Source organism: Anas acuta, chromosome 6 (genome assembly GCF_963932015.1).
Source record: "Anas acuta chromosome 6, bAnaAcu1.1, whole genome shotgun sequence".
NCBI classification, from domain to species: domain Eukaryota; kingdom Metazoa; phylum Chordata; class Aves; order Anseriformes; family Anatidae; genus Anas; species Anas acuta.
In genome coordinates, this window is record NC_088984.1 from 5,531,086 (window position 1) to 5,546,543 (window position 15,458).

The window sequence follows — 15,458 nt, forward strand, 5'->3', positions numbered from 1 at the left end:
ACGTGTGCAGGGATGATACAATGTTATTTTAACTCTGGTGTTGTAGGATAGGATGAAAAGCATTACATGAAAAGCCACTGGAGAATTTTACATTTAAAACAGGAGAAAGAAATACTGATGAAGCAACAATGCAGCTACAAATTGGATTTTTAAAAGAACAATAAACTATTCCTCATTACTTTATAATGGGTTGTTGTACAAGAACATTCCATAGAGCACAAATGAGAATTATACTTTTAAGAAATTGTTAGACAGTGTTTCTACTTGTAATCTTAATATGCCTGATTTCATTTTTCATTAGCAGAGTCAGCACTCTGAATAATTGAATGTCAGATGAAATTTTGTATCCTTCAGAAATGTACTGTATATTCTAAGGATATAGTTCTGAACAAGGGTGTTTTTATAGAAATGCTTTGGTTGTTATTCATTATAAGTGAGAAGGGATATCACATCACAGTATAAAGTAACATATGTTACTATATTGTTTTCCTTCACATGTTTTAAAAACCTTTCTTTATGTTGAGTGATTCATTTAAAATTGGCATTCTTGTACCACATATCCTTCCTTTCCGCAGTTGGCACATGACTTTCTCTCCCTGCAAACAGGAAATAGTTCATGGGGCTGCTTGATACAGTAGAAGTATTTGACTAAAAGTGATACCCAAATATGAAAAACAAACAAAATGACTACCTGAAATCAATGCTTCCATTCACTGTAAGACAGAAAATTTTCTGATTTCTATGTTGACTATGAAAATAGTGAAAATTAGTGAATGGAATCCAGCTGACAAATTTCACTAATAATATTTCATTGCAGGATTAAAAGATAACATATTTGACATTTATTTTGCTGTCTTTTGTTTCCCAAATTATCAGTAGGCATTTGTACCAAATTTTACTTTACTGGAAAGGGATACAAAACCACATTAGAATTACCTAGTGTGGTTCTTACAACCTTGTTTGACCTCATTAAGCTGAGGTTTACAAATCAGGCAAAACTTTATTTAGATAAATAAATAAATAAAACTGTATTTGAGTGAAATAGTGAAAATAGAGTACATTATTGTCCCAGACTTTTAGTTCACTGAATGTAGATCTTCTGCTCATAAAGAATCCATTAGCTGATGGATTTCTACCTCAGTGAAATCAGATATGCCACTCAAATCCAACACATTATTGAATTTTTCTGCACACTAAAAACAGTTAAGATATATAAAGAGCCCTTTATTAAACAGGTTTCCAGTTCACTAAAAACAGATTTACAACTCACGAGCAACCCATTATCTAATATGTTTTTAGCTCACTGAGAACAGATTTACTACCCAGAAACAACCCATTATCTAACATGTTTCCAGTTCACTGAAAACAGATTTACAACCCATACGCAAGCTATTATCTAACATAGTTCCGACTCACTGAATATTGATTTAGAATTCATAAACAACCCATTATCTGACAAATTTTCACCTCACTGAACAGATTTGCAACTCATAAACAACCCATTAGCTAACACATTTTCTGCTCAGGGAAAGTAGATTTACAGCATATAAACAACTTTATCTAACTTGTTCCAGTTCACTAAAAACAGATTCAAAACTCACCAAGAACCTGGTACCTGATAGGGTTCTGTCTTCAGCAGGAAAGAGCAATATCAAAACAAACAAACAAACAAAAACAACAGTGTAGCATGTGCACAGTATGCCATTCCTTAACACCTTTATTTTTATGCAGCATAGGTTTGGGGAGTGAATTCTTTCATAACTTCTAACTTTATTTCCTTTGGTCATTCAGTTAGTAGGGACTTTTTCTTTCTTTTTTTTTGATAAGTAACTGGATGGAGTTGGGCCTGACTGCTGACCTGTAAAAATTCCGTTTTCTTGGCAGTGATGTCTCACAAATAAATATTATTTTGATTGAGGAATTATTTAACCACTCGGTATTGCTCTTGATTTTGTTACTATAGCATCATGTAGAGTCTTATCCAGTCTGTGGAGATTTTTAAAATTAGCATCATTATAGCAATATCTGTTTTAAATTTTTAAAATTAGCATCATTATAGCAATATCTGTTTTAAATATGTTGTGACAAGACTGCTTTCTTTATCATGTGTTTTGATCTCAGTCTTTCCTTCCAAAAAGGAAAGGATGCAAGATGGTACATTTCACTTTCTTTTCTTAATCTTCCACATTTTAGTTGTGAAGATCACCCTTGCAGCTCACTTTAGACATGTTAGACTGCTTCTGTGACTTAAACTGGCTATACATTTGCGTGTTTTGTATCCCGTTGTGCTGTAAAAGCTTCAGAAACCTGTTCAGGCAAACTGTATTTTTACAGTTCCAAGAAACAGAATCCCAAGTGCCTTTTTTCTTCATAAATCATGAGAAACTTTGTGACTTTCCTGTTGTTTGTTGTTGATGGTAGTTCTGTATGAAACAAAACACAAAGGGATTATATTTGGAAAATACATTTTGATACATACTTTCTCTGTTCTTCCAGTTTGAAGAATCATGCAGGATTTACTCTGCAAAAAGGACTATGTTTTCACTTTGTGTAAGCATTCTGGAGTTTTTGATTATGAGAAGCAGTGACTTGGAAATCATATCCTAAATCATTTAATATTCTAGGAGGGGTCTAGAGAGATTATGTACACTTTGAAAGTTGTTTGTCTTCTAATTTTATCTAATTTTAAGCCCCAATATACTACAGGCATTCTAGGATATTGAAGAAGACATTAAATACAAGAATCAGTAGGTTCGCTTGGCCATCTCTGAACAGGTGTTTAAATGCCTACCTGAACCAGACATCCCAGCTTTTGCCATTCTGTTGAAGAATTTGTTACTGAAAACTTAGGTTAAAATGAGGTAATGGAACATTATACAGAAAAGAATAGCATTCACTAGCAGTTAAAGGCATAAGGTTACATAAGGACATATTTGGAAATGTGAGTTGTTTAAATTGCTGCAAGTTATCAGTCTCATTTGGGACAATATGGTTTACTCTCATCTCAAAGGGAGCCTGGAGAGCATTCTGTTCTTATTTTTCTTTGTTGTTGAACACTTCTAGGTGGAACAACACCATTATTTCAAATTTCTGAATGTTTCTGTAATGTTCAAACTAGAAGCCATTTCATATGCACTCTGATAAAAGTATATGAAGTACTTTCAATCTGTATAGGTCTAAATAGACTTATCTTCCATCTAAAAGTAATTTTATAGTAGATTGAACTGACTGAAAATGTTTCAATGGAAACAAACATCTGTTTAATATAAGAGATTTTTAATATTTCATGCGTATCCCCTTCTTATACCACATCTCCCATTGGCTGTTGTTTATTTTGTCAACTGATAAATAGCCTGCTGACTTTCTTATTAGTGATGTGATTATCTGAATAGAATTTTTTTCTACATTGGATGGGAGGTCTCAGCTTGACCTAGAGAAAGCCAGTGGAAGATATCATATTATTCCCAAGGTAGATTCTTCATGGTTTGGGTGGAACAAACAGCTAATTGGAGCCTTAATTCATTTAAAATTATGAAGATGGGTTGTATCCTAAACTTTTTGTTTCCTGTTAGGAAACATTATTATCACCGTGGATTGAGCCATTAGTCCAAAAATACATAATATTGAACAGGGTGAACCTTGTTTTATCCTTCTATGATATTCATGATTAAGCCCTAATTCCCAAACCATCTGCCGACCTTTTCTTCTTTACTTTGGTATCCCTCCTTCTCTGTCTGCCTAGAAGTAAAATGCTATTACAGCATCCATGTCCCTTCTTCCTTCTCTGATGAACATGAAACTGTGGGTCTGTAAGTCTGAAGAAGTCTAAACTTTCTATCAACTGAGAACTGAGAGAAGACAAACTCAAACCAGTTCTCTGATGAACCATCTCTGTGAACTGTCTTCCATCCCACTACAAATGCAAATTAAGGTTAACTTTACAGAGTAAGTTGCATGCTATTTGATGACTAACGTGCATTCAGAAGCGAGAAATTGCCTCAGCATTTCTGGAGGCAAAACTGAGGACAACAGAGAAGTGTGGTGTGGTCATAGAAACAAACTCTGTGGACATGCCCTATGAGCTTAGATGAAGAGGCCATGCTGACTCCTATGTCTTTTGACAGAGTGAGCCACATGCATCTGAGGCTGCAGACCTACTGTGTTGCTGTGGTAAGACTACGCACATACAATTGTCGTAATGTTAAATATCACAGTGCATCCTTTTTTCAAGATTGCCAGAATCACAGAATCACAGAATTTCTAGGCCAGGTTTATTTCTGTCATGTAGAATAAGGTTCAATCTGTCAATGGTGTTAGAAAAATTTTCTTAAGAAAGTATACAGTCCAGTGACATACCTGTATATTTGGAAAGTGGTCTCTTAATGTGTACAGTGCAAAATTCAAAGCTTAAAGCTTCAAAGCTTATGTTTATACAAGGAATACTTTCTGAAATAAGAGCCTGAGCTGCTAAGCTAATAATGCAGTTTCCTTTTTTATCATAGGTATAGGTTTGAGACAATTTATTCGTTAACCAACATCTGCCTCAGGGTATCTATAGAAGAGTGCAGCATTCAAGTAGGCTTAATATAGTGGTACAACACTAAAAAGAAAAAAAAAGAATTGGAAATTGAAGGAGAGAGGAAAGGGGAGGACAGGCAAAAGAAAGCAATCAGAAATGGGAAGAAGTATTAAGATGAGATACTGTTGGTGAGCCATTTTTTTCCTAACTATGTAAACAATTACACTAAGACGTTTTTGCCAGTGTAATATCCTTCATGGTAAGAAAGAAAGTGTTATGTGAAAAAAAGACTGCTTCTGTTTTGAACTTCAGGCACTAGTGTCTATAGAAGGCAAAAATTTATTCACTGCTAACATAAAGTGTCAGATCCTGTGATGTATTGTAAGGCTTTTTACAGTCTGAATCTTTTAAAGGTGTTCCAATGTGTGCTACTATTCTTGCTAACTAAATGGCTCCAATTTAACTGTCAAAAAGGCATTTATATTCCCATTTCTCTTACAGAGCATTAAATTTGGTACATTGTATGAGGTCCCTGTCGTTGTTGAGCTTTCTTCTCCACAAGAAATTTTTAATCTGTTAAAGATAAATACTTTAATATAGTTGCTTTTAGTTCTGTAAACAAATTGCATTTATTTTAATTGTATATGGTATAGTTCCAGTGATGTTCACTTTTTAACAAGGTAAAAATGAGAGACTATCGCTAAACCTAAGACATTAAGTAGTAAAAGCTAAAATTATTATTACAACTGCTACCTTGTTAGAAAAAAGAAAATGTCTGGTTTATCAATACATTTTGTTTTTGTATGTGGTGGTATATTATGATTAATGGGTAGAATTTACAATCTGTACAGTAAATAAGTATATAGTTAGATAACATTTATTAACTTTATACTTATCAGTTACTATTCTAGGAATATATACTTTTGCACATTCCATGGCTTGTTTAGTTATTCCTACTATGAAACTGAAATGTATTTAAGATGGGAACTAACATACACTGATCTTTCAGTTCGCTAGCATTCCCATCCTCAGTATTCAGGAAAGGTGCTTTTGCCTCCTAAACTGGAGATGATTCATAAAGAATTAACAGTTTGTAACTGCTTCAACTTTCCATGTTGCTTTTAAATTTTTACTGGTGTAAATTTGCTGATGTCTTTACATCAGCAGCTGTGGCAAAATGTCCCATGAACACTGTATGATTTGCTGACTGATCCTGAGTCTTTCCTTCCAGTATCTCTGTCCTGTTTACATTATCAGCACTCCATAGCTTATAACACCCTATTAGTGAGCATTCAAGTGTTTGTTAAGTATTGATGGGTGATCAGCTCTTAAACGTCCAGCTTCACGTACCTTGTCCAGCTCCAAACTGGAGTTTACCACTGCCATCCCAGAGATGCATTTAATCAATATCTAATGCACTTCATTGCACAGAAATATCCTCCCTCTATCATTACTTTTCCATTGGTTGGTTAGTTCACACAATAAAAATCTATCGTGTTTTCAGTTGGCTGACTAGTTCATCTAAGTATGATTAAAGTCATCAACTGCAGGTTACGTTCATGGTCTTTTCCATGCTTAATTAGAATGACTCCTTGCCTGAGCAGTTTCATCAGGTGTTTTGTGTAGACCTTCATGAGTTTGCTGATTGACTAGACAATAAACATCCTACTACTTGGGCATCTGCCTGCCATTCATGCCATACTTATTTCACAAGTACAGTGATTGAACATAATATTTTATATATCTTCATGGATGCAGACTTAGTCAATGTTATAAATCCAGAAAGATACTTACCCATTAGTTTCTTTTTGCCACATATTTAAGAAGTATTCTGTGAATAGTTATCACACAGAGACTGAATTTTCACTTGTCAGAAGTAGAAAGTCACTGAACTTTTTAGAATCTGAGATTCCAGTATTCTACTTTCTAAAAAAATGAGGGTGTTTGTTTGCCTTCCCCCTCCCTCCCCCCCCCCTCCCCCCAAGATTCCAAAATGATTTTATTTCTCTTTAGTTCATTCACAGGAAATGTTAATTCTTTCATGCTTACTGCAGTCAGTTAGTCATTATACCCACGGAGCTATTTTTTGTGTCCTCTACTTAAGGTAGTTCTTGCCTGCAAGAGCCCAAAGCCTCTGTTTATATTATCTTATTGCATCTTTAATGTCTAGTACTGTACCGCATGATTTTATACTTAACAGATATAGAAAAATGGTGATTTATGGTATAATTTTGGCAAACTTTACATGTGCACTAAAATTATATTTATAGGCTAAACAGGATAATGAGTTAATTGAACTGTTGCAATACAGAGCTGTCATATTTGATATTTAAGGTTTCTGTTACAATATAACATACTGTGTGCTTGTTATATATATGATTGATGTCAGAAGCAATTAAAAAATTAAATCAGTCTCTAATTTTTGAGTCAAATATAACTTATCTTGATTTATTTTTTCTTTGTTTTGTTTTAACAGCTTGTTATTGTCTTAGAATTTTATATAGCAGAAATGACTTCCTGCCTTCTGGCTACTTGAAGAGGAAAGTAGAAGAGAAATAACTATTTAGAGTTCTAATTGTACATTTAGTTAGTTATGTGAACTATAACCCTTTCATTGGGTGTTTTGCTGCTTGTGAGGCATTTTTTTCACCTGAGATCACCTGTTATCTATCGTGGTAATTTTACACAAACAGACTGACAGAAAGCAGTTTCATCTCCTATGACCAGTCTGGTAAAACAACTGACAGACTGTATCCTGAAAGGTAAATTGTGAAAACTAATTTAGTAGGTACATAAAAATGAAACAGGTGTTAAATGTTAAGTACATTTAAGTATTAAAGCCTTCTCCAAAGTTCTGATATCAGTGTAGTTTATGCTGTTTTCCTATTCTGTTGGCTTTTCAGCAATAATAAAAAACAAAAACAAACAAACAAACAAAAAAAACACTATAAAACCACACTATTTTGCCTTATAATGTTGACAGTTCTTGCTTATCAGCTTTGCTAAAGAAAAGGAGTGTGTAAGAATATCAAATTAAATGAAAAGGGTAGTTGAACTTATGCAGTCAAAACTAAGAAAGTTTTTACTGTAAACTTATTAGAAAATTTTAAAACTTGCAGAAGATAGATCAAAATCTAGGAGACAGTGAAATAGTATATACATTACCGAAAGTCAGTGGCTAGAACTATTGGATAATTTAAACTTTACACCCTTAAGTATTTATTTTGTATTTGCAGTAATCAGGGAGCTCTAATCTGAGTTCTTCAGTTATTGATTTGTTGCTTGTCTTTTCCCTGGGAAAGTCAGATGAAGATCAGCATGACAATATTTATAGGCCGCATCTCATCTGTGGTATGCAATCCATCTTCGTTAAGTTCAGTAAAAGTGATAGATAGCATTTGGCAACATAATGATGTGATCGCTCTACCATTGCCTTTGTAAATCATAAGCTGTTGCATTCTCTTGTGTAGATATTTAATCAGTTATACACCCCATTGCTGATTTAATTCAGAATGTCAGTGGCAGGTGAATAATGTGAGTATTTGTATATTAATATCATATTGTATTAATGTTCCTTTCATTTAAGTATGCTATTCATGTGAAAATCATAAACTGTTGCTTCATGCCTAGAATAAATTTAATCAGTGCTGTAGGCATCTAATGCCATCAGTGTTTTAATTCAATATGTCAGTGAAACAAATGTGTTTCTTTTCATTTCCAGTTTCTTTATGCTATACTAATTCAGAATATTGTATGATGCTATGAAAATATGAGTCTGAGAGTAAACAAATCACTAATTTTCATCCTGTCAGTAGATTTGGGATTGAATCCCCCAATTGTAGCACAAAACAGGATGAGAACATATTTCCCTTATTTTTTAAAGTAACTGAATATCTGATGATATAGTAACTGCAACAACAACAAAAGCCCTATGTAGTCTAGGGTATCCCTTAAGGAGTAAGAATTAAGTAAATTCAAAATAATTTCAGTGCAAAATGGTAATGATGTGACACTAGAATTCAGTTGCTTTGGAGTCTCCTCTAGTGACCTTTGGCAATACGAAGTTGATAAAAGATTTAGTTTTGAGGAGGGGCATCTGAAGGTGGCAAGAGGACCATTTTGAGGGCCACTTCTGTCCTTAGTTGGTACTTGCTTTAAATTACACTTAATTTTTGTGACACTTTAAAATAATTTATATGCATGTTATGTTTCTTGACTACCATGTGTAAAACAAAACGTATTTTTAACCAACAAACAATGTAAAAACAAACAAACAACCAAAAATCCTAGTTATATTGAAGATTTTTCTACATGATGTACTGAATAATTCATCCTGTTCATACTCAATGTTAATAAGAACAAAAGTTGTTTTGTTTTCCATTGTAAGAATTTATCTAAATCTTGGATGACTGTAGCATTTACCATCTGGTCCTTATGTCACTGACTTTAAAATCACTTTCCTTACAGATTTGTGTTTTTTAAAAAGTATTAAATGATTCTCTTTGGTTTCGGTGGAGTTCTCAATTTCATAAGTGAGCAACATGATCAAAAAAGTTTGTTGAAAAATAAAGGAGAATTCTTGGTATTACTTCTTCAGGATTTTTATTTCCAGTGGAACTAAACATATGCATTTGGTATGTGTTTTCAGCAGACAATATTTAGTTAGCATTTAATTCTTGTCTTACAGATAGTGTTTATATAGTGTTCTTTCTTTTCTTTTTTCTTTCTAACTGACTTTTCTTTTTGACTAAGCATATATTTTAGTCAAAGTGATTTTGTGGTGTTTAACAAAACTTCATCATCCACTCACAGGTCACCCGAGCTGTTTAATAGTTTCACATTTAGGTTGCTCAAAGGTGAGATCAGTCTATAAGGAGACCTTAAAGGAGATCTTTAAGGAGATCTTTAAAAGATCACAAATACTTCAGATAATTCCTGAAATTCTTTTTATGAAAACACATTTCCATAACTGAATATCACAGAATCACAGGAAGGGACCTGGAAAGATCATCAGGTCCAATCCCCCTGCAGGTCCAACCCCAAAGCAGGTTCCTTAGAGCAGGCTGCCCAGGTAGGCGTCCAGATGGGCCTTAAATATCTCCAGAGAAGGAGACTCCATAACCTTCCTGGGCAGCCTGTTCCAGTGCTCCATCACCCTCACCATGAAGAACTTCTTTCAGATATTTGATTTTGGGCATCTTTTACAGCCTGACTCTAAGCAATAAACTTTCAGATAACTTTTTTTCTCTTAAGTCTAAGACTTTGAAATTCTCTTAATCTTAGAGATTTATTGTATTTTTATTAGCTTTTATTTTTTTTCTTTTAGAATTGTTGCTGTTGTTCTCTCTTAAATAGTGTTTTTATTGATTACTTTGTTGAAGTTCTTGTCCATTCAGAACATGCGTATATTGCAAGGTGTTTTAAAACAGAACATTTAATTTTTTAATTAAAATAAGAGGAATATTTATTTTTCATCTGTATGCTAAATGTTTCTCCATATATGGCAAAATTGTCCACGACTCTCTTTCTTAAAATTTAGAAGTGACTGTTTCATTATTCATAATATTCATACTGTAAGAATATATTACACACCCTGATCTGGAGTTGCAGTTTGATGTATTGGTCCAATTTAATAATGTTAATGATTATACAAGAACATGATTTCTGTAGAAAAATAAGGACCTCTTAAGCACAGAAATTACAAGTAAACCCACATATATCTTCCATTTCAAGACCATTTTAATCATTTTAGTTGTGGCAGGAACATCACTATCCTTTTTCTAGTACAGAACAGTCTTAGTCTATGTTGTATAAACAGGTTGCTTTTGAATCTCTTGACAGGTACAGACAAGTAACAAAGCTGAAGTTGATAGAAATTCAAAAGGTTACATGAGGGAAATGTGTTGTTGTTTGGTTGGTTTGGTTTGTTGTTATTTTCTGATAGGTGCCATTCAATTGAAGAGCATGATTTGCTGCAAATCTTGGTTAAATCTTCACCTCCTAAGGGTTATGTCTTTATCCACCAAGCAAAAGGCTTGGTTTCATTTTTCGAAAAAATTGCATAATTAAGGAAATTAAGGGAACATTCAACTTGCATAGATATGAAAGGGTAAAAAAAAAAAAAAAAAAAAGGATAAATGCTCTGATGGTTTGTTCATGATAAGTAATATGCAGAATTGGTCAGAAAATGTCAGTATAGTATACAGAATTGGCAATGGCAAATTGGAAGAATTCAACATAAGTGAAATGGAAATTAATAGATTAAATTAGAATTGTTTTCATGGTTCTATATGTTTATGATTTATCATTTTTCCTAAAATTTCTTTTAATTTCACAGTTTAATCAAAAGTTTGCAAAAATTGACCAAGAAATGTATCAATACCTGTATCTCAGATTTCTGCCCTGGAAGTAATCCAGGATCCAAACCAGGGTGCAAAATGGTTCACGTACACAGTGCTTGGCCTAGTGCCTTAATGATGTTTTAGACAATCCCAAGTTTCCATTTAATCCTATCTTGTGTTTCTCTTGCTCTGAGAAATTATTCTTGTTAGGATTTCATCTGTTTCATGTTGCCTAAAATACTGTGCTGGCCATGTCAGCCATAAGAGTAATATTTTAATGTTATGTTGTCAGGAATATTTTTGCATGTTCTGAAGTATAGTGTGAGAAAATTATGGTGTGTTTGAGAAGTACAGATTTCAGTGGTTGGGAGGTCTGTGGACAAAAGGAATGAAGTCTGGCATCGTACTGTTTATACTTCCTGCAGTGTTGTTTCAGCAGCATATTTTTTTTGCCAGAACCATGCCAGAGTACATTTCAAGAGGAATTAGTTGTTTCATTCATTCCTGGCATAAAGTAATATGCATGTGGTGTGGGAGCTCATGGTTGCAATATCCAAGAACGAAGCAACTAGCTTTCTTAATTTATCATACAGAAAGATGATACCATAAACTATGTAAACCATAGCTGATTATAAGCCTGCATTCAGGCATGTTCTAACTGGTTTTAAAGTACTAAAGTACTTGCACATCTCTGTCCTGCTGTTTGAAAGAACTACCTCTCTTTGATTTCAAATTGTGGTGGATATTAAAAAAAAATAAAATAAAGTAAAAAATAAGGAAAGAAGCATTCATTTGCTATATCTCAATATGTTTTCATGCTTAAAATTAAAAATAACTGAATATGGCCATCGCTCTTAAAGAAATCTTTGTCACATCCAGAATTCTTATCTAAAAGGTAACCTTTACAATGGTCAGAATAATTTTTCGTAATTTTCAAGTTGCCTTCAATGCCAGTTGAAAACTCATTCACTTTCTTGAGTTACTTTAAGTGAACTGAATATATTTTATTCATTAATTCCCCTCCATAGGTAGGGATAGCTTTTCTACATATATTCACCTCCATTTAAGGAGTGTCATCCAATTTATTTCTTCTGTTCTTTCTTCTGTAAGAAATTTGCTGTGACTTCTCTACAGATAAATCATGAAAATGTAATCAGGAGATCTCCAAATGCAAAGAAAGAGAAATCTAAAATACTGATTAATTATTTACTTCATAGTTTTAATTTAGTGTTAGCAATTTTGGTGTGATTAAACTTTTGGTGTGATTTGGGGACTTTCTGTTCTGTGTGTATGAATTGCATGGTAAAAATTACATCTTCCTGAAAGCTGAGTGTAAATTGTAATAATCAGCATAATGTAATCCTTATTATATTTTTAGGTCTTGTCTTCTATAGTTCATTAATAGCTGTATGAACCTTCTGGTCTAAAATTGTTTCTAACAAAATAATAAGTGAAGTAATCAACATGCATTTCTGTGGTAATTCAAAAATAATGGTAGGAAGTAATTACTAATTCTCACAGTCTGTCACTTTTATACATTGAAATCAGATGCAATTTATCTTTTCTGGATGTAAAATATATGTTTTAGCTGCTTATTAATATTTGCTTTTGTTTCTAACGCATTTTTTATGTAGAAAGAAAGTGTGTGGTATTGTGGCTTACTAAAACAGTGTATTGATGCTACAACATTCAAAGCTGGTCTTTTTTCAGTGTGTTTCAGATGTTTTATAAAAGCCTACTCAGATAACAGTAAAGGACATTTTGATCCCAATTAATGTAATATGTATATCTGTTACAAAATACATCCAAAGATAAGGTGAAATAGTACAAGTAATTAGTAAAAACATGCCAAGACTTCTCTTAAATGAAGACCAAACTTGTAACTAATTTACTGCCATCTCGAATAAAAGCTTATTATTTCTAATGTATTTGCTGGAGACACTGTAGTGAAAATATTATTTCAACAAGTGCTAGCATTGACAAATACAGTACAAGGATATTCAGAATGATCTTGCTCCCCATATTTTTCAATATTTTTTAACTTTGGTTCCAGGAAAAAAACAAACAAACAAACAAACAAAAACAACACAGGTGGAAGGTGGAAGTATAACGGAATTGATGATACAGATGATAATTGAAAGGAATAATAGGCTGAATTCTGTGATTCTCTCAACTCTGAGATTTTGCAGGATCAACTTAAACAAGAAAAGGTCTTTTTAGAAGGAGTTTTATTTGCTCTTTCTGTAACCATGTTTTCCAGATGTTGGGTCAGTGGAGGGACTTGCTTATCATAGAGCTTGGGACACTCTGTATTGGACCAGTTCAACCACATCCTCAATCACAAGACACACCGTTGACCAGAGACGTCGAGGAGCATTCAACCGGGAAGCAGTAATAACAATGTCTGAAGATGATCATCCACATGTGTTAGCTCTAGATGAATGTCAGAAGTATGTATGATGATGATGATGCTTTTACCAGATTTTGATTTTTAACTAATGTCAAGAAAACAGCATGACCTTTTTCACTTCTTTATTTGACAGTCATCAAATACAGCTGAACCCTATGAAGATTTAGTGGATTTCTTGTTTTACAAGACAAACTTTAGTATAATTTTTTTAAAGCAATCACAGAGTGAAGCTACAACATTTTGTACATTTTTATGTTTCAGATCAAATATTGATTGCATTTTCATGGTACATTAAAAATCCAAGCTGATTTCAAGAAATTTCAGCTAATGCAAGTGGGCAGTCTCACTTCCCCTACCACCACTTTCAATGAGTGTATAAATTACATCCATAGCTCATTCCACAACATTTTGTTTACCATTGTTCAACATCAGCCAGGAGCCTGATGTGTCCACTGTAGAACATACCAAGGTCACTTGATTCCTTATTATCCCTCTTTTACATACCAGTACTTTGGCATGTATTTTTTCTATTCTTCATTCCATAAAGAGAATTAAATTATAAAATATATCTTATGGTTTTCTTTATTATTTTGATTTTAATACAGCTTAATGTTTTGGACTAACTGGAATGAGCAGCTCCCAAGCATCATGAGATCTACTCTCTCAGGCAAGAATGCACAGGTTATCATTAGTACAGATATTCTGACACCTAATGGACTCACCATTGATCATAGGGCGGAGAAACTTTACTTTTCAGATGGCAGCTTGGGAAAAATAGAGAGGTGTGAATATGATGGATCACAAAGATATGTAAGTAAAACATAAATCACAAATATATTCACTGCAAATCTGTTAGTTTGCATTTGTTACTATCTTTACAGTAAACAAAATGTTACAAAAATAATGTTTCTTCTACTATTAATTGTATATTATATCTTAAACTGAAAAAAAAAAATCTGAACTAGAAGTAGTGCTTTATTAACTCAGCACGCTCCAATTTGTGAAATTCTGAATATGCAGACCATTACCAATATCTCTGCATTGATATTGGTTCTGAAGCACCACTGCACTAAAAAATCTGTATAAACTTGGAAAATGGTGGGGAAAAATGTAGAAATCAGTAGAAGACTTAGAGAGATATTCTACTTTTCATAGGAGAATTATAAGTTTTCTTTGTGTGTCAAGCTTTGCTGAAATCACCAGAATTTCTCTTGTGTAATGCTTATGAGTGTGTTACTCTACAAATCTTATTTCCTACTTTTCTAAATCTCAATTTTAAAGTATGTTTGTACTCCTTTACTCTTCTATCATCATACATTTTGGTGCTGGAGTGCTCAGTTAGATTATGTTTTGGTTGGAATATATTAAAGGTAGTTGGTCTGTGTTCACAACATAGTTGCATGTTTAGTTCTACATTTCTGATATTTCATGAGGCCTTCCATTCAGGGAACTTGTACCTCCCAAAGAACACAATAAAGTAAATGAAGAACATGTCACTAAACACCTTGTTTAGCTGATTAGTAGTAAAATTAAAAATAATATTAGTTTCTGTGCTTTAAATGTCTTACTAGAAAATACCCATTTCTAGAGCGGATATTCTTTTGTGTTTCTTCTAGATCAACAGGAATTCTTACATCATTTTCTTACACTTTATTTATTTTTCCCTGTTAGATTTGACTTTTTTTCCTATATATTTTGGCTATATTTTCACTTTTTGGTCCATACCTCTGTCTTGTACTGCTCCTTTTTTCTGTTTTCCTTTGGTGTTTAGTTTTGCTTTTCTGATCCTGCACAGGATAGAACAAAATATGCATTGCAAACATGAAATGGGAGATAATGTCGTTTAATTGCAGAAACCATTACTAAAATTCCACCTTTTCATCAAAACCTCTGGCTTTCAGTTTGCATCAGCAAGACAAACTAGTCATTTAATTTTTTTCAGGCATGTATTTTTGACACTTCTACCTCTTCTAGTCTATTGGCTAACAGGCAGGGCCCAAAGGGTTATGGTAAATGGGGCTGCGTCAGGCTGGCGGGCGGTCACCAGTGGGGTCCCTCAAGGCTCCATTTTAGGGCCGGTACTTTTTAATATTTTTATAAACGATCTGGATGTAGGAATAGAAGGCATTTTGAGCAAGTTTGCTGATGACACCAAACTTGGAGGAGTTGTGGACTCGAATGAGGGTGG

General features: G+C 33.5%; 1 protein-coding gene across 10 annotated transcripts in view; it reads left to right on the forward strand.

Moving 5' to 3' along the window:
* The window catches only part of LRP1B (LDL receptor related protein 1B), a 666,036-nt gene that overhangs the window by 513,577 nt on the left and 137,001 nt on the right, over positions 1-15,458 (forward strand). For all 10 annotated transcript variants that reach the window (XR_011098017.1, XM_068687099.1, XM_068687103.1 and 7 more), the window contains 2 exons: positions 13,121-13,310; positions 13,876-14,080. Coding sequence is in view for 9 of the 10 variants with exons in the window: in XM_068687099.1 (XP_068543200.1) it covers positions 13,121-13,310; positions 13,876-14,080 (395 nt within the window). In the remaining variant the exon portion in view is untranslated. The remainder of the gene's footprint in view (positions 1-13,120; positions 13,311-13,875; positions 14,081-15,458) is intronic.